General features: G+C 33.9%; 1 protein-coding gene across 1 annotated transcript in view; it reads right to left on the reverse strand.

Moving 5' to 3' along the window:
- Positions 1-18,446, reverse strand: part of DGKB (diacylglycerol kinase, beta 90kDa) — a 551,962-nt gene extending 533,516 nt beyond the window's left edge. Inside the window, exons 1-4 of the mRNA XM_008578087.1 lie at positions 18,437-18,446; positions 18,145-18,221; positions 14,334-14,354; positions 5,530-5,683 (exon numbers count right to left, since the gene is read on the reverse strand). Coding sequence (XP_008576309.1) covers positions 5,530-5,683; positions 14,334-14,354; positions 18,145-18,221; positions 18,437-18,446 — 262 coding nt within the window. The remainder of the gene's footprint in view (positions 1-5,529; positions 5,684-14,333; positions 14,355-18,144; positions 18,222-18,436) is intronic.
- Between the last annotated feature and the right edge of the window lie 221 nt (positions 18,447-18,667).

An 18,667-nucleotide genomic window follows, 5' to 3' on the forward strand; every position in this document is an offset into this window, starting at 1 on the left:
GCGGATCAAAACAAGTGCTCAACATCATTGCATATTTTCTAGCTACTACAGGTAGTTATGCAGCACATCAAAAATTAAATAATGTTGTGATTGATTTGGGCCTTTGCAGAGTACTAAATATCTTATTTGCCTTTTCTAGAGTATCATAAACTATAAATAAATATTCTTGAGCATAACAGTGCAAAAATCTTAACATAACATTGTCATTTAATACTATCATTTAACATGCAATTATTAAGATGTAACTGAAAATACAAAAACCCCTTTGTTCCAGGTGAATAAATATAGTAATAAAGTAAAGGTGAAAAATTTGAAGACTAAACTTTACTCAGAATATTCAGGTGGAAGAATATAGATACCTGTATAATCAAGTCCAGTCTATTCAAAACCATTTAATAATTAAAGGGAAGATTTGAGGAAAATTCTTTTTTTTTACTGACAGTAATTTTATCACAAATAGGACCTCAAAGTTGTGAGTTTTCTCTGGTTGAAGGGAAGGAGTCACAGCATAAAATATTTATTGGAGTAAAATAATTTGTGGATTACTACTACTAATAATAATAATTATAAGTGTGAATCTGGTATTCTAGAGGTATAAGAAATGTAATGGTTGATATAAATTAATGTTATTTGGCCAACTAATAGAAATTCTTTCATCTTTATATCTGGAGCATTTGTATGTCAGTATGTAATCGATTACATCAACAGTAATAAGCATATCAACATTAATAAATGTCCCAATACATTTTACATGTGCCAGGAATCTATCTCATCATCACATAAGCTTTGAAGTTGTTTAGTTTGTGTTTTGGGGACCCTGTCTGCCCTTGTTTGCCCTGTGCAAACAGAAGCAGCTTCTTAGACATAAAAGACCTATCAAGCTCAATAAAAATAAATATACACACACACACGCACTTTTTAATATCCTCTAGACAGTCTGATAAGAGCAATAGCTTCTTCTCAGCCCAATTAATGAACTATGTGTTTTGGCAAGAATATTCAGGAAGACCATTTGACAAGAGAATGTTTTTCTAAAGGTTCATGTACCTTATTTTTATTGTACAATTTTATGATCTTAATTGATTAACTTCCTCATGGACAAAAAGGAATTGTTTCTCCTTTTCTGCCTAAGATAAGTACTTGTAGTATGATTCTTTGGTTGCAAGGAAGGAGAAAGGAAATAAGCTAATTTCTACATTTGACATTATAGTTCATTGATACATGTAGCTTGACAGCACAAAGCAATTAACCATTTCCCATCAGATGGGCACTGAGAGGGCTGGGGACAAAAGATAAGGAACCTTAACTTTTTCAGAGATAGTTGGTATTCTCAATTTTATATATCTTCTGAACCCTTTTATACGCTCCCCTTCATCCTCCTTCATGATAGCTTCCATTCCATCGGCAATGTGATAACTTTCTGGCTTAAAATCTTGTAATGGTTCTCCAATTTCTTCTGGATAAAATTCAAACCTCAGCACGACAGACAACACTCTTCTTCATGTGGCCTCAGCCAGCTCTCTCACTTCTTTGCCTGCTGTTCTCCTGTCACTTTACCTGCCCCAGCCCAAATGTAGGCAAGGCTCAGACCCAGACCTCTCAGTGCTCCCATGAAGTCTACCTCCCTCCAACTTCTTTAGGTCCTCAGGACTCTGATCCTGTCAGGCCCTCTCCCCTGTGTCGCATTTAAGCCATGCTCGACACTTACATGATCATGACCATCATCTGCTCTGGGACCAAAAGGAATGAACTTCTGAGATGACTTTATCCCAGTTTAGGTGAGTCATCAGAATCCCAGACTCCCAGCCAGCCTCAGCTTCTACCTGCACTTTCTATCTCCTGTTCTTTTTATTTTTGCAGATAGTGCTTATTACCAGTTCACATGCTCTACATATTTACTTGTTTGTCTGTCTTTCTCCATGAGAATGTAAGTGACTATAGGAGAGGGCTTCTGTTTTGCTTACCGACGTACCCCCAGGAACCTGAACAGTAAGTGGCACATCCTAAGTGATCAACTCTGAATTAGTAAGTACTGAATGTCTTATGGCTTATGCACTGCCCTTTGATGGGACATGCCTTTTTGATATTTAAAGTGAAATGTACATGTTGTTTTCTCTTCTTGGAACTCCCTTCCCATCCTTTCCCACCAGTACTCCTCCCCCTGCCTGCCCATTTCACCTACATAACTCCAATCTATACTTAAAATTCCAGTCACACGACTCCTGCAATGGCGCCCCTCCCATTGCTCCAGTCTCACATGGGTGCCTCCTTCACCATACTCTCTTCGTAGTCAGTTTGTAAGTGGATCACAGCATCTATTTTATTGTAATACAACTGGTCAGATAAATGTCTATCTTCCTGCTTAAAGAATCCTCAGCTTTCCTGAGGAATTCCTGGTATATAATGTGTTTAAATAAATGGATGGTTGATGCATGTGAGTTAATGATTGAATAAAATGAATAACTAAATGGCACAACTAATTAATTAAAGACATAATCTGATATAAAGTGTACTAGGAAAATCTCTTTCTATCTTATAAAACAACTAAAAAAAATACCAACAAAAACTCTTACATTGACCTGTGGCTAATACCAGACATTTACTATTATAGAGTCAACATTTTGAACATTGTAGAGCCCAATAGGAATCAATAGTATGACTGTTTAAATGAGTTAATAAATCATATTACATCCTCTTCTAATACTACATTCTTTGAAAACTAACAGTTACTAATAACTGCTGTTAATTGTTGTCATATATGAACAGAAAGATCATTTAGCTGAAAGCAGTTAATTCCCAGAGTGTCTGTGTGGAGCTGGCATGGGTGGGGATGGGAAGGGACAGAGATGCTACAAGAGGCAGATGGTGTGTCTTGTACGGGGTGCCAGGGTTGCTTCCCTGTTGCACGCTCTAGCTGTGCTGACCCATTGATCACTGAATTCCTAGCGTGGAACACAATGTGTGCTATTTAATTTGAGTGAAGCTTTAGATAACTATTTGTGAAGTTGAGCTTTGCTGTGGAGATAACGGCAGAAAAAACATTAAACAAGAAAGCACAGAGTCCTAGGTAAGCAAAGCAGGGTTAAGTCACAGAAAATAGTTGGATGTGAGCGAGGTCTGGGGTGCCTGGGGCAGGGAGACAGAGAGAACTAGAGCTGCAGGCAGACCTCACACTAGGGATCTCAGATTTTATCATCTTCTCTATTGTGTTGCCTGGCCCTGGAGTCTCATTAAGGTCTTATGACCTTCAGGTCACTTCAGGAGGGGGTGTTTCAAAAGGTGGGGGTGACCCTATATACTCATATCTCTTCTGAACCAACTCCCTTCACCAAAGCAACTCTGCTTTAAATATCAAGGATTTATGTTTGCTTAAAAAATAAAGTTTAATAAAAAATATACTATAATAGTAGATAGTGAAGGCCTGAAACTTGGAAACTCATGAGCAATATAGTCAGATTTCTGTTAGAAAGAACATTTTGGAGATGGGAAGGTGGGGCCAAAGGGAGCCGTGCTAATTGATAATCTATGACCTAAACAATGACGAGTCAAACTACGACGCTGGCAGAATGTTCAGTGAAGAAACAGTTATAATGAATGGTAGAGAGCATTTTGTGATTAATCAAATATAAGGAGTGAGGTGGAGGAGAGTAGGAAGAGTCCAGTATTTAGGGTTGGGAAATGGATAGATTCTTGGGTGCCATTCACCCAAACATAGGAATAGAAGACAGGAATAGAAGCAGGTTTCAGTCAAATATCATTAGTTAATTTCCAGTCACAGTTAGTTGGATATCTTATGGGAAATCAAGACAAAGAGTTTCATTTGAAATATAGTGAATATATATTTTTTGTGAGCCGAAGAAATAGTTCTGGGTTGTGTGGGGAGTCATTGAGGCATTTATGTCTGACAGTGACTGTTTTTTATATTATATGAAAAAAATGTCATCTGTTGAGACTGAGGGGAAAGATTTGAATAAACGTAAGGAGTTGTGAGAATTTTAAAGCCATTACTCTAGGGGACAATGCCAATAATAAATAATTTTTACAAAAGATTTTTTAAAAAATTTGAATAATAAGTTTTAAGGACATGTAAATACTATTAGGAATTTACAGTATCAGCAATCTGCATATTTATGAAATCTCTCTCTGGTAATGCTTAGTGTTTGTGTTGTAGGGACTGAAATATGAGATCATAATATTGATTCATGGTTAAGAGTTTGTGAGCCACTTGCAGAAAAAGAAAGGTTCCAACTGGTTGAAAAGTTTGTATAGAGTAGTTCAAGTGACAGAATCTAAGGATGAAATTAAGTTCTGGTCTAGCAAAGAAGTGAGAGATTGGGGACCTGGCGTTTAAAATGAGGCACAAGAGATATGAGAAAATGTAAAGGATACTGTATTAGGTATATTTTGAAAAATCAAAAGTCCAATATGGAATCACCTTATATTTAAATAGGTGATGAGATGCACTTATATTGCAACAAAGTATTTCACAAAAATGAATCATCCACTTCGTGAAATGCGAGATGGATCATTAGGTATTACCAAACACAGCTACACACCTGCGCACATATACAGGTACAAGCTTTGTACCTATTTATCATTATTATTTTTATTTTTATTCTATGAAAACTAAGTGTTTTACTTTTACCATATCTCTTATGTTTGACTCTTGTCCATTAATGAGAATAACATCTTTTCCTTTTCAGTTTTGCTTTTTATTGAGAAGCTCTTATTTTTCAGTTGATATAAAGAGTAAAGAACAGCTATCATATTCCTGCTGGCATTGTGGTAATGAAGTAAAGTGAACTCCAACAGGGGATAAACAAAGCAGCTTATAGCACCTTTTTGTTCAAATGTACTTTGTGATTTTTCAACCAAAAATGCACCTTGTTGTACATTAGGTAACAGATTAATACAAAGGAAAATTCTAGGAATAGACAGACATTTATGTTTTTCAGTTTCTGATTCAAGGCTACCTCAGCCTTTGAACATTTTTACTGTTGTTTAGTGTTCCTTATTTCCCAGAAAAATACTATCAGAGGTAGTTCTGAAAAGAATATAGGATTAGAAATAGTCCTGGGAAGGATGGCACACACTTAGTTCTAAAATGTGGAGGCCAAGTTTCAAGAAAGAATCAGAGTTTAATTTATTAGTGTTGCATGAGAGTCACACAGCCCATATTCCTGTCAAGGAGTTCTTTGCACAATATACAATTGTCCCAAGTGAAGTGCAATCTGTTCTTCCTTATTTTTTTCCATTTTAGAACCTGATTTGGTTTGTACTCCTAGTAATTCTGACATCTTCTAGTTAGCAATTAACATATGCTATTAGAAGAAAAGGAAGTTTGAGATTTAAATTCCTTACAAAACCACCTAAGTTATTAGAAATTCTTCTCTTTCTTCTATGTCTGATACAATTATTTACACAGACAACATATCAAAAATGTTTCCTCTTCGCTCTTACGAAAACTTGATACTGATTTAGCCTTTGAAATTTTTACTATATATAAATTTTTAAAGTAAATAAACTTACCACCCGAAAGGAGAGCAGGCTTACTTTTTACCATTGGACTAGAATGAGGAAACTTGTTGCTAAATGACATGAAAAGGTGTGCTGTGAAATCATCGGGAAGCTCGGCTTCCAGGAACGTCTTCATGAATAGCTTGAAACCTTCAAAATCTATTGTCTGAAAAAAAGATTTTAAACATGTATTTTAATATGCAGCCAAATGTTAAGATTTTTTACTATGTTCAAAATCAGTATCAACAGAAATGACCTCAATTTTTATATTGAGATCTACAAAAGGAAATTCCTACCTGAGAAATAGGTTGGGCAGTCGTAGGCTAACATTTATCCATGGAATGTGTATACTGTACCTGTCTCACCGGTGGTGGTGTAGCAGAAAGAGCAGCAGCTTTCCCATTAGATATTTCTATTTCCACAGTATACGTATGGCCTTAAAAAATTTACTCTTTGAAACTTAGTTTTCTCCTCTGTAAATTGGGAATAATATCCTCAATCCCTCAGAGTTGTCATGATGATTAAATCAGGCAATTAATGTGGGTAACCAGTGCAGAGTCATACGCACACATACAGCGAGCACTCAGAAAAAAATGAAATTTTCCATCTCCTTTCCTTGTCGCTAATAGAGATTATTGCTTCTGACAACTGTAGAAAGAGGTTAACATTAACATTTCAACTAAACACCAAGCTCAATTGACATAACACTCCAAAACTTCATATGCAGACCTTCAAAGAAACATATTTTGAGATTTTTACACACCCTAACTCATTGTAGAACTATAAATGGTGAGACATTTATTTGGAGAGAATTGCTGAGGTATTGAGGGGTTCCATGTCTACTTGAGAAAATGGTGATTGAAGCCACTTTCTAACCTCAAGCATTAGGGTTTCACAGGAGCTACCGGAGAGGACAGGGGGTCAGGATTTGACCCCTGCCTGGGAAACTGAGGACAAGTGTGTGAGTGCTTTGGAGACAAAGGCAAGTGAATGGTACTGTTTGGGGCTGGGCCAGAACTCTCTGTGACTGCAGAAACAAAGTTGCATGAGTCTTTTCTGAGAAACAGATGTAAACCATATGGAAGAGAAGGCTGGTGGAGTTGTCTTGGGTCCTATCCAGGAGGGCATTGGAAAGGACTAGAAGAATTACAGAGAAGAAGATGGAATAAAGCCACATCTGTCCAGATCAAGAGAGTACAAGGGAGTACAAGTTTCATAGGGAACACTTGAAGGGCATTTTTTTCTTACCAGTTTAATGTACTGAGATGAAACAAAAAATGGGACAAAAATGAAAATTGGCAGGTGGGTGTTCTTAATTTTGCTCAAATTCCTGGCAGGTGAGAATAAAATTAATTCCCTAAACTTATTTTGGAAAAGAAAAGGTCTGTTTTTCCTATGTCATGATATTGGGGAAAGATGGTGGAGAATGATTAATTTTATTATTGTATTATTTAGAATAAACCTAAAATAAAATATGACATTTAGGGATATCATTAGAGAAAACAATTTTTTGTAGACTTCTGAAGTATCTCAAGTGTCATAGTTCTCTTGCTCAGCAAACAAAAATCTCAGCTTTAATTTTATTTTCTGACAGCTGTAAGCTTTAACCTCCTCCATATAAAGTGATGTATGAGATCAACTGTTCAGGGTCATTGTCTAAATGTAATAAAAATTGATGTAAAGCACTTAACATATTATTGGGCACACAGTATATAAAATAAATAAAATAATAAAATAAAAGGAATAAGGAAAAGGAATCACTGTCTTGAGGTTAGATGTATTTTTTTGCTATCTTAATTTGCCTTTTTATTGATGCAGTAAAATGGGAAATTCACTGAATCTTCCCAAATCAAAACTACAGTTTTGGCATGTCTTAGATACTTTGCTATAATTGTTCTATATCAGGCAACAGTGACCAATTACTGCTTTCAGAAGGCAAAGATTTAAAAACAGGTATCTTAATTTAAAAAGTAAAATCCTATTACAGATATAAGAATGGACTAAAAATTTTCTCAGTTCTTAAATGATTTCTACAGGATGATGTCATATTATTTATTGCTGAAATTTTACTGACAATGTAAACTTCTTTCTTCAACTTTTCACCATGTTCTTGGAAGCAAGCCTCCTTTCTCTTACATTTTCTGGCATTACCCAAGGCGTACAATATTGCAAAACCTAAATTTCTTTATGGCCCAAAGTTAGCTGACTCAGTGTTTCCGATTCATGCAGGAATTGTCCTTCAATGCCTTGCCTGATTAACCCATCCCCTTTATTTTTTTCTTAGTAAAAGAATTTCAAATATCTCCTAAAATTCTATTTTTCCAAATTATTGGACATTTCTGCAAAATGAATATGTCCTCAATCTACATATTTTCATTACCTCATGACTTTGCAGAAAATTTCCAGATTTAGGTATCAGAATTTCTACTGCTGTCACGCAGCTGCATTAGAACTGATTTTTGAAGATTGCGACCTTTAAATAGAATGAGATCATTTATATGCATATCAATGAAAATGTTAATGAGAAAAATTGGGTCAGATTTAATGGAATGAGTGTTTAAAAAATCGAGTTGGCTGTAAGCTCGAACACACAATTTCACAAATGTTAAAATTTAAAAACCGTTATTATTATTTTTTTATTTCTTATTTTCTTAAGGAACAGCCACAACCTATTTAGGGAGATAACATAGAGAATCCCTAAAGAATACAGACCGAGGGAGCTGCTCAGATGTTGCTGCCAAGTTGGCACAAATTCAAAACACATTTCTATATGCCTTTCATTGTTATATCTGGCCATCTGGATCCTTTGTTTTTAAATTCCTTTAATACTAAAGAAAGAACACAAGTATTCATCCAAGTAGAGTGAAAGTGAGTGGAAATAACGTCATCACTCTATTGTTACTTCACTTTCTTTTGGCAGTTTAGGATTGGGAATCTTCTCATATTTAGCAAATATCCATTGAACATGCATGAACTACCAGGCTCCGTTCTAGGTGTTGAGGTAAAGACGTTACTGGAACAAGCAAAAATTCTTACATCAGAGAGCTTACCTTCTAATGAGGGAAAACAGAAAATAGCAAAATAATTGTGCTAAATGTAACATGTCTGATGGCATTTGGTATTAAGTGCTATAGAAAAAAAGAAGGAAAAGATTTATAGTTATATATTTGCCTGGGGGGGGGGGTTGTGCTTGCAGTCTTAAATTTGAAATAAGAAGCTGTTTTTTTGAGTAAAGATTTAAAGGTTATGAGGGAGAGAAGTTTTCACATATTTGGAAAAAGAATATTCCAGATGGAAAAAAAGAGCTAGTGCAAAGGTCCTGAGGTATAAGAATACTCCTATTTTAGAGGAATTTATATAAGGAACCAGTGAGGAGGAGCAGGAGGGAGGGAGAACTAGAGTAGTAGGAGATAGGGTCAAAGATAAGATTTTTGGTGACATGTGAACTGGGGCAGAGCATGTAGGATATTAGGCTATCAAAAGAGAGTTACAACTTTTAACATGTTTTTATTTTAAAGTTTAAGTGTACCTATTTGTGGGGTACAGTGTGTTCTTTCAATATATGGATATATAGTACAATGATTCACTTAGAGAATTATGGCTTTAATGTAAAGTGAGAGGATAAGTCTTTGGAGGGTTCTCAGCAGATCACAATGGTCTGACTCATATTTTAACAAGATCGTAGGATCATAATAGCATTCCTCCATATCAGACAGAAGATAGTCACGTTCAGCTTCACATTTTTTAACCAACTTGTATACAGAGTTAATTAATAAATGACCTTTAAAACACAAAATAAATCATTCAACTATTACAGGTTAAGTAAATATGCAAAGTCATGAACAAAGGAATGACTTTAATTTATCTATCAACAAGTGTTAATTGAGTACTTACATGTATAAAATACTGTGTTAGTACCTGGGCAAAAGAACTCTGATGAAATGAGGTAGGCAATAATTTAAATTATCCAGTGTTTTTTTATTTCACCATTTCCATTTTAATTTTGCATTCTAATTTATGTCATTAACTAATTATGTTAAATTGAAAATTGATGTGAAGGCTGTTGAGCTGAGGTAAATATGTTAAATATGTAACAGGAATAACTTTCTGAAATTTCAAACATACATTTTTTGGTATTAAAATACTTTCAGAAAAAAATTGTATTTTTCAATATTTCATTTCTTGTGTGTATCTTGTAGTGGCAATTGACAGTTCATTACTTCAAATTTCAGAGCTCCCAGTGGTCTACAGTAGTGCTACACATCTATAACTAAAAATAATTCACTGTATGTTCTCAGGCTAGAAGAAAGGAGCTCAAATTCTCTCATCACAAAGATATGGTAAATTTTGCAATGATCGATATGTTTATTACCCTGATTTAGTCATCACACATTGTACACATGTATTGAAATATAACTCTGCACCCTTTAAATATGTACAATCAATACATATCAATTAAAAATAGATTTTTTTTAAAAAAAAGAATTCCTTGGGTTGAAGCATTTTCTCAGCAATTTATAAAACAGATTTAACAGTCTGATGCTCTTTGATAGCAACGATTATCTTGACAATTTCTATTTCTCCCACAGGACCAGACCCAATTTCCACTATGTAACATACATGCAAAAGCAAGAGCATTTGAGATGCAATCCAATAATTTCTTTCTGTTCCAAATGCTTTTCACTTTTTCTGTATATTTATGTCCTATTGGTGGGTGTTTTTATGCCAATCTCCTTCTCAAAACCTCCACTCTTTCCTTTTAATCTTTACAGTCAATGATCTCTATTATCCCTAAATAGAAAGACGATGTTAGAAACTTGATTAAAATGTTAGCTACGTATATGGGAAACTCTATCTAAATGTTACTGTGTTTTAAGAACTGTGCTCAGTACATTGTGGGCATGCTATCATTTAATTGTCATAACAACCCAAAAGGTATATATTATTATTAGTCCTATTTATGGACAAAGAAACTGAGGCTCAGAAAAGTGTATTAAATTGTCCAACAATAAGCCTGCCATTTCAACAAAAGGGATAACCATAAAATAAGGTATAAAAATAAAAAGTAATACTATAGCTATTCAGTTGCCCATTCTTGAAAATTATGCATTGACTATATAACTCTTCATACACTTTGACATTCCAAGTGTAACCTACTACCATTGGCCTTGCATTTGACATGTGCTGGAAATGTGTCCCCAGCCTCCGTTATAACACCCATTGCCATCTAAGTGTTCTTCATTTGATGGGACTGCTTCAATAACTCATACCTAGTCTCCTCTTCTTCTCAAGTCTATTGTCCAAATTGCCTTTAGAGGTATTTTTCTAAGTGGAAAATTTAACTTACTAATCTTAAAAATACTATTTATGATTTATTTTACCTGTTAAAAAAAAACCTTAAAATTCTTAGATATTCTAAGCTTTTTCTACCAAAATATCTAGATTTACTTTCCTTTAGCATCCTTTAGTGCTCTTCTGCTAAAAAAACGCTATTCCTGATGATGAAAACAAACAAACAAAGAAAAAAACAATAGACAAAACCCTAAAAATAAAAGTTAGAGTGGGAAAGTACTGTTTGTTCCACTTCTCCTCAGTAAAGTACAAAAAGATTTCCTGACAATCCAAGTATCACTTTTTCTTCTAACCTGGTTTTTAACTCCTATATAAATTGTTTCATAAATATTATTAAAGAAATGAAAGAACAAAAATATCTACATTGAGTGTTTAGATACTTTTTTCCAAAGTTGTCTATTATTATTAAACTAAGGAAAGTTACTAGTTTATTTTCTAAATGTATTTATGCTTGCTTTTAAACTCATTTGTTAAAAAAAATAAATAAATAAGCAATTAAATACAATTGGTATAACTACACTTTACTCTAAATATTTATCTATTTCTAAAATTTCTGTTTGTTTATTAGAGCAGATTAGGGGAGAAATGGATCAATTGTGACAGATAACACCAGGCCACTTCAGTCAAATCATTAATCCAAGCATCTAAGCTCTCAGGGAAGGATAAGCTGTAGCAGATGGTTCATTCTCAAATTCTAAATGTTTTCATAGATATAAGATAGTGCACTTATGTAAATATTGATATTTGATCCTTAGAGCAGTTACTAGAAACCTACAAGAAGCTACTCAAACTGATTCAATTATGATGTAACTAAATAATCTCTTAAATATCTATGGAAATACTTTCCCAAATTGTTGGAGGTGGTTCTGTTCTATGCTACAGCAATTCTCTGAGTATCAAGGCATACAGTTGAGGCCACATATTGAAATAACAAGTACTACATATTCCAAAAATATTTAATACATTGTCAACATCAGGTTAATAACATGGGATTGTATTAGGCACTTTGAGACCAGTGCGGTGATGTTTTTTCGAGCCTGTGTTCTGGTTGTAGACAGGCCTAATAAGAGGAGCATAACTGAAATAGAGGGTAACTGGGAAGAGAAGCAGAAGAGATGCTGGCTAACATGCCACTTCTGTCCCTCGTTAACTGTCCTGACACCGTGCATTTGTGGGAGGTGGAACAAATACAACAGACACAGCAAGTCTACAACCATCACAGCACTTAGGACTGCAGCCAGTCTCAGCAGCAGAAACAAGTGTCACATACCCAGCTCCCATGGTGGAAGGAAATTCTTTTTGAATTGGAAAAGACACTGGGGTTATACTTCCTCATTTTAAAATGAGAGAATGAGGCCCTGAGAAAGTTAGGATACAGGACTGGTTGGGGGTGTCTCAGACACCCTCTATTTTCACCTTTGATACATGCTCCAAAACATTTGTATGAAGTAATGTTGGTCACTAAAGTATGATCACAGACACTGTCTCTAAATATTAATGGAACATCTACTATGTGTCAGACACTGAGCTAATTATTCTACATACCCCCTTGGCCTAAAGCAAAATTCAGCTTTTGGCCATGGATTATCTACAGTCATGAAACATGTACAGGCAAAGTCCTACACTGACAAAGAACACACATGGAGCAATAGAATACGCATGCTCTCATTTCTTTTCCCTTTGGTTGTCCTCAGCTTTGCCCATCACTTGGCTGCTAAACAAGTACTCGTGGAACAAAGACTAGGCAAAGAAAAGGAAGGAAATAACTCACTCTGCTGACTACTAAAATAGCTCGAGCTGATTTTGACACCAGTTTTCAGACAGCCTCTAGTGGGGACGAAGGTCATGCAGAAGGGTGTGTTTGTTGACCAAGGGTGTTCAACAAATGCTATTAAATGGCTAAGGCTGGGCTGGCCCCGTGGCGCACTCAGGAGAGCGCGGAGCTGGGAGCGCAGCGACGCTCCAGCTGTGGGTTCGGATCCTATATAGGAATGGCCAGTGCGCTCACTGGCTGAGTGCGGTGTGGGAGACACCACGCCAAGGGTTGTGATTCCCTTACCAGTCACGAAAAAGACAAAAAATAAAATAAAATAAAATAAATGGCTAAGGCCTGATAATGTAGACACTCAAGAAAAAACCAACCATTCATTCTGAGCAGTTGCCTCCTAAGTATCATAAAGCCATTGGGGGAATTAATGTTTCTACAAAGGTCAGAGATGAAATCAGGGAAAGGCTATCCTCTGTAATGGGGGCTAGTAAATCTCATCACAGGCAATGAGATGGCACATCAGTGGTGCCTCATCCTAGGAGGCTGTAATATGTAGGCCCTGTACCTAAGTCCACCATGGTCATTTTCACATAATTATCCTTTACACATTGGGCATAAAGTTGCAGTGCTGTTGTCATTAAACCCATCAGAAAACTTGAGAATAAGAATCATCTAATACATATCCATTATCAAAGGAGACAATATTATGGTTTTAGGCAATTCATCCATTTTTGTAAGAAATATTCCTAAAGTTGTGAAGACAATTAATATAGCTATGCTAGTGTGATAGAAATATCCATTCTATACCACTGTAGGGAGGCTACAGTTAACAACCATTTACTGTGTAAATTCAAATAGCTAGTAGAGAAGATTTCAAATGTTCCCAACACAAAGAAATGACAAATGTGTGAGGTGATGTATATGCTAATTCCCGTGACATGATCATTCACTCTATATCATATTGTGTACCAAATATCATATTGTGTGCCATAAATACTTACAATCATGTCAATTAAGAAAAAAATGTATAGTGTATTAGAAAAGAAATATCCATTTAGAACACCCAAAAATGTGTTGTAATTCTATGTACCCAACTGAACTATTGGACCTAAAACTTATTTTACAAAATGGACTTAGTAGGAGAGAGTAGCTGAAGCAACAGATTGGTTACTCTTCTTCCCAGGAGGACAAAATCAATAGCTTTTCAGTTATATTTCCTCCACAGACTCTAACACAGCACACTAGACAAAGCAAAACAAAACAAAAAAAAACCTTATAATTGTGGCTTAATTGTAATTTTTAAATCCCCCACTGTAAATTAATAAATAAGACATTTATTAAATAAATCATTTTAGCAAAGCCTAATATGTCTTGGTGAAATTAGAAAATTAAATTTCAGAGTTTATGAAACTGAAGCCCACATTCTGGACCTTTATTAATTCTATTTAATTCTTATTAATAGAATTTATTAATTCTATTAAGGTACCAGCTCCTCCATTTGAGACTTTGACTGACTTGAAAAAATTTCAGTCACACTTCACGTCAGTTATTTTATAAGTATTATAGGTAATCTTGAATGCTATATGAATCTTTTTGATACAGTAGTACAGCTCAGTGATATGGATGAGAAATTCATAGTTCATATCAAGGTAAAAAAAAGAAATGACAGACTTTAATAGAAAAGAAAATGTCTTACTTGGTTAAGAATGTCTTGTTTCTGGGCATGAAAGGAAAGAAAGAATACATGTGTTAATGTAAGATAATTTATATTCATTATCTCATATCTCTGATAATTTAACTAAAAGTTCCAGTTTACAGATTGATTTTAAAACATACCCTAGATCCATGGGTCTCGAAATGTGGTTACAAAACAGCAGCATCAACATTGACTGGGAAATTGATAGAAATGCAAATTCTTGAGCCCCCCTCCAGAAGCACTGAATCAGAAACTTGGGAGGTAGAGGGGTAAGCAATTCATGTTTTAACAAGCTCCCCAGGTGATTCTGATGTATGCTAAAGCTGCTAAAATTTGAGAACCATTGACTAGATTGATCCTTGAATATAATAAGCAAACAGTTCTAATGGACATGAGATAAATATAATGAATAACACATACAGTATGATTAAAACCTTTCAGAAAGGATTAATGAAAATAAAACAGTGTGTAAAAAGGTATATTAGATTATGAATACTTAGTCCTCACTCCTAATATTTTTAACAGCATAATACAACTAGTCTCTCCTATATCTCTCTGTATAGCTACCATTTCCTTCCCATTATTTTGGATATCAATGAAACAATATGGAACTGAATTTGAAATCCAGTACAAAAAAAAAAAAAAATTGCATGCAATGCCAAACTGTTTTTGTTGTTGTTGTTGTTGTTGTTGTTGTTGTTTCTCAAACTACCACATTCTCCTTCTCTTATGAGATCATTTATATGTCCTGTATTTTATTGTGACCTTCTCATTAAGACTGGTTCTCAGCTACAAACTGGTTCTTGGCTTTAATCATACCCTTAATATTATATTATTCACATAAGATTAGGTGAAGACTAACAGAAATGTCTTACTATCAGGCATGAGTGATAATAATTATGTATACTGGGATATGCTACACTCATTACATAAGCAATGCGATCCAATACCTTTTTCTTCTATTATTTTTCCTATCTACCAGAACTTTCCCTCACATTCTATGGCCCAGTCAGTGAAGTAAAGAGCAAAGGACATCGGCCCTCAACTGGGATCCTAGAAAACTAGCTTTTAATTGTAGTTACTGTCATTTGCCTAACTGATTAATTTTGGAACAGTCATTTTACATTTCTTAAAATAAGTTTCTTTATGTAAAAGTTTGTAATTTTATTGATTTGGAATTCCCAAGGCCTTTTTAAGATTTTTTGAGAATCTTTAAGGTTATTGTTTAGTTTTCTTTTATTCATTTATTCAAGGAGAGATTATCCAATAATCATTAAAAGGCAGGAATTAAAAATAAAAGACTCATCCACATATGCCACAGTATATTTTTGCTATTAGAATAGACTTGAACAGGTTAAGTTTTTATACACAGCACTTTCAAAATTCAGTGATTCAATCTGATTATACCAAAATAATACATTTACCATTTAAGCAGCTTTACTTTGTAGAGGGAGAAGAAAGTTAAGGGATATTTATGTTATTCTCTCTTTGCAAGTACATTTTATATGGATCATACAGCCATATTTATTTTAGAAAACAAAAGATTGATTATTCATTCTAAAGTCTGGCTGATTTAATCACTTTTCTAATTTTTCTTGTATAATTGAGCAGTCGATAAGTAAACATCCATGCCAAATAACTTTCGGCTCAACTTGACCAGTCAATAGTGATAACTTCACATATAAATTGACAGTAGGAACTTTTTTAATATTGTAAGAGTAAGTTTATATAAACTGGATGAGTTCAAGTATTGAAGAGAACCTCAAGGACTTAAAGATTTCATTTTCAACATTGTATATTCCTAATTATTTTCTATTGGCTTTTATAAAATGCATACTCGTTTTTGAGAGTCAGGTAAACTAAAATTTTCTCCTGAAGGAAAAATTTCTGTCAATATTAAGATCAGAGGGTGCTTCAACTCTTAATTTAGAATTATTCTTGGGTCATAATGAGATCCAGCTTTTTGTTTTTGAACTCTCCATTACTTTAATGATGCATTTCAACAGCAGATCTGTGCATTTATGGCGAGGTATTACATTATGAAAAGGTTGACATCACATGTGTGTTCAATAATGAATCTAATAATTACCTTAATAAATCCAGTATACATTGACTGATAATCCTCATGAAATGTATAATATCAGTAAGAGTAAGTCATTAGAGTTCTTTACATAAGAAATCATTGAAGCAAAAAAGGCTACTTTGCAAACAAGATTACGTTCCAATTGAATTTACAGTTAGCAGCTATTATTAAGGAAAAAAAACAGGTTTTATCTATGTGTATATGTTAGATAAGAATGCATGTTTTCAAGTAATGTTGTAAACGTAAATATTAATGACATTTTGGGCCTTAAAGTTGTCATTTTTACTTTTCTCACTCTGCTTTCTTGGGTTTTGAGATTTTCAGTTCTACAATTCTACTGGACAGCATTTTTTCTTTTACGCTATAGCATCTAAGAAAATAAAATATGAGAGAAATGCAGGCAAGACATCTGTTTTTTTCCTGATATAAGAAAATGGGGATAACTTTGTTACTTTTATTTTCCCCATTATTTATAGGCATTAAATATTAATTAGTTGTTTAAAATAAATTTTAGGGTAAATAGTTTTAAAAGTAATACTCGTATATCAGAATGTAGAGAGAATAAGAAAATACGACATAAAAAATAGCTAACTATGAGAACTACTGAAAAGAAATTATTAAACAATATGAATGTTTTGAGGTTGGAATTTAGAGATTTAGGCTATAATAACTAAACTTAAGTTCTATTAATCCCAGAGAAGTATAATATTAAAATATAACCAAGAACTGTGAGGTATAATATTGAAAGATAACCAAAACCAAGAATTGTGCTCTTGTAAACATGCACAAACAAAACAACAATGATAAAGAACAAAGCATGTTTTAACCAGCGAACAAATCTATCTGAATGATTTATCCAGACAGAAGGGTCCTTTGCAAAGAACAGTTTTTACTCCAATTGACTCAAACATCACCTAGTGAAGCTACAAATGATCTAACAGTAATGATGATCAAACATTTAAAATGTAACATCTCTCAACTAATATTAAATGGAAGGTTATTTTTTATTAGGGAAAAGGCATTTGTCCAATCATGGTGTTCAAAAGCAACTGACAGTACATGCAAAATTATTATAAGGAAAGAACCTCAGGAACTCGTAAGCTTAATGATAATCGATTAAATACAAGATAGGAGACGGACTTCCTCTCTTTTTATCCAAACTTGTTCCTTAAGATGATAAACAAATTACATCCATCACAAATTCTTTCTTTGGTCAAGAACATCATTCTCTGAAAGGAGTAACCCCCTTGCCCCAAAGTCCATTTGGGGTTAAAATTTGTAGGTAGAGTGAGAGCCAGGTGTATTATCTTTCCCTTTTATCTAATCCATTTTTCTGACTTCTAGGAAAAGAACTTAACATTATGTTTAAATGATCCAAGCTCTTTCAAGCACACATTATGGAAGTGTTATTTTCATTAGCAAAACATTTGGATGAAAAATGTAGTACAACTTTTAATTATGTCTTCCAGAATTGCATTTAGTTATAAACTTCATTTTGTTTATGTTATGGCATGTAGTATGTGATTTATGGTATGTGATATATATATATATATATATATATATATATATATATATACACACACAAACGTGATATATATACACACATGCACATACATATACATGCATACATATACACATACACATATTTCCACGAATTCTTCTTCAAGAAATACTCCCCTCCAAGTATATATATATGAAACTTATAAAAAGAAAAAAAAGAAGTTTTACCCCTTCAGGATTATACTTTGCAAGCACACCATTACCATGGAATTCTTCAAGAACATCCTTTAATTTCTTTGTAGAATCTACAAAAAATAGAAAACACACAAATTATTTGTATATGCCTACTGCAATTGTGTAGCACAGTCCAGAAACAAAGACCTCTTAAAATGTAAATAATCATCAATAGAAACAAAATTTATAAAGCAAATTGTATAAGTCTTTTACTAGTTTTAAAAGCTATTTCACTGGAAAATATGATCACAAAGAAATGAAAGGAACAGGAACAAGTATATTTGGCCCAAGTGCATTGTCCAAGAATGGGGTCATTGCCTATCTATTATATAAACTAATGAACAAATAAATCAATAGGTAGTATGTCTTCCTCCTTTATTTTGATAACATAACATCTAAATGAATGAAATAACCTAAGTTTAAAATGAAAAAAAGAGAACATAGGCATTCTTTGTCAAACTTTACAATTTATAGATCTCAATTTTTATATATCACTGCATTAACTAATAAATAATAG

The sequence above is a fragment of the Galeopterus variegatus genome, unplaced genomic scaffold (assembly GCF_000696425.1).
Source record: "Galeopterus variegatus unplaced genomic scaffold, G_variegatus-3.0.2 Scaffold72, whole genome shotgun sequence".
Classification (NCBI taxonomy): Eukaryota; Metazoa; Chordata; class Mammalia; order Dermoptera; family Cynocephalidae; genus Galeopterus; species Galeopterus variegatus.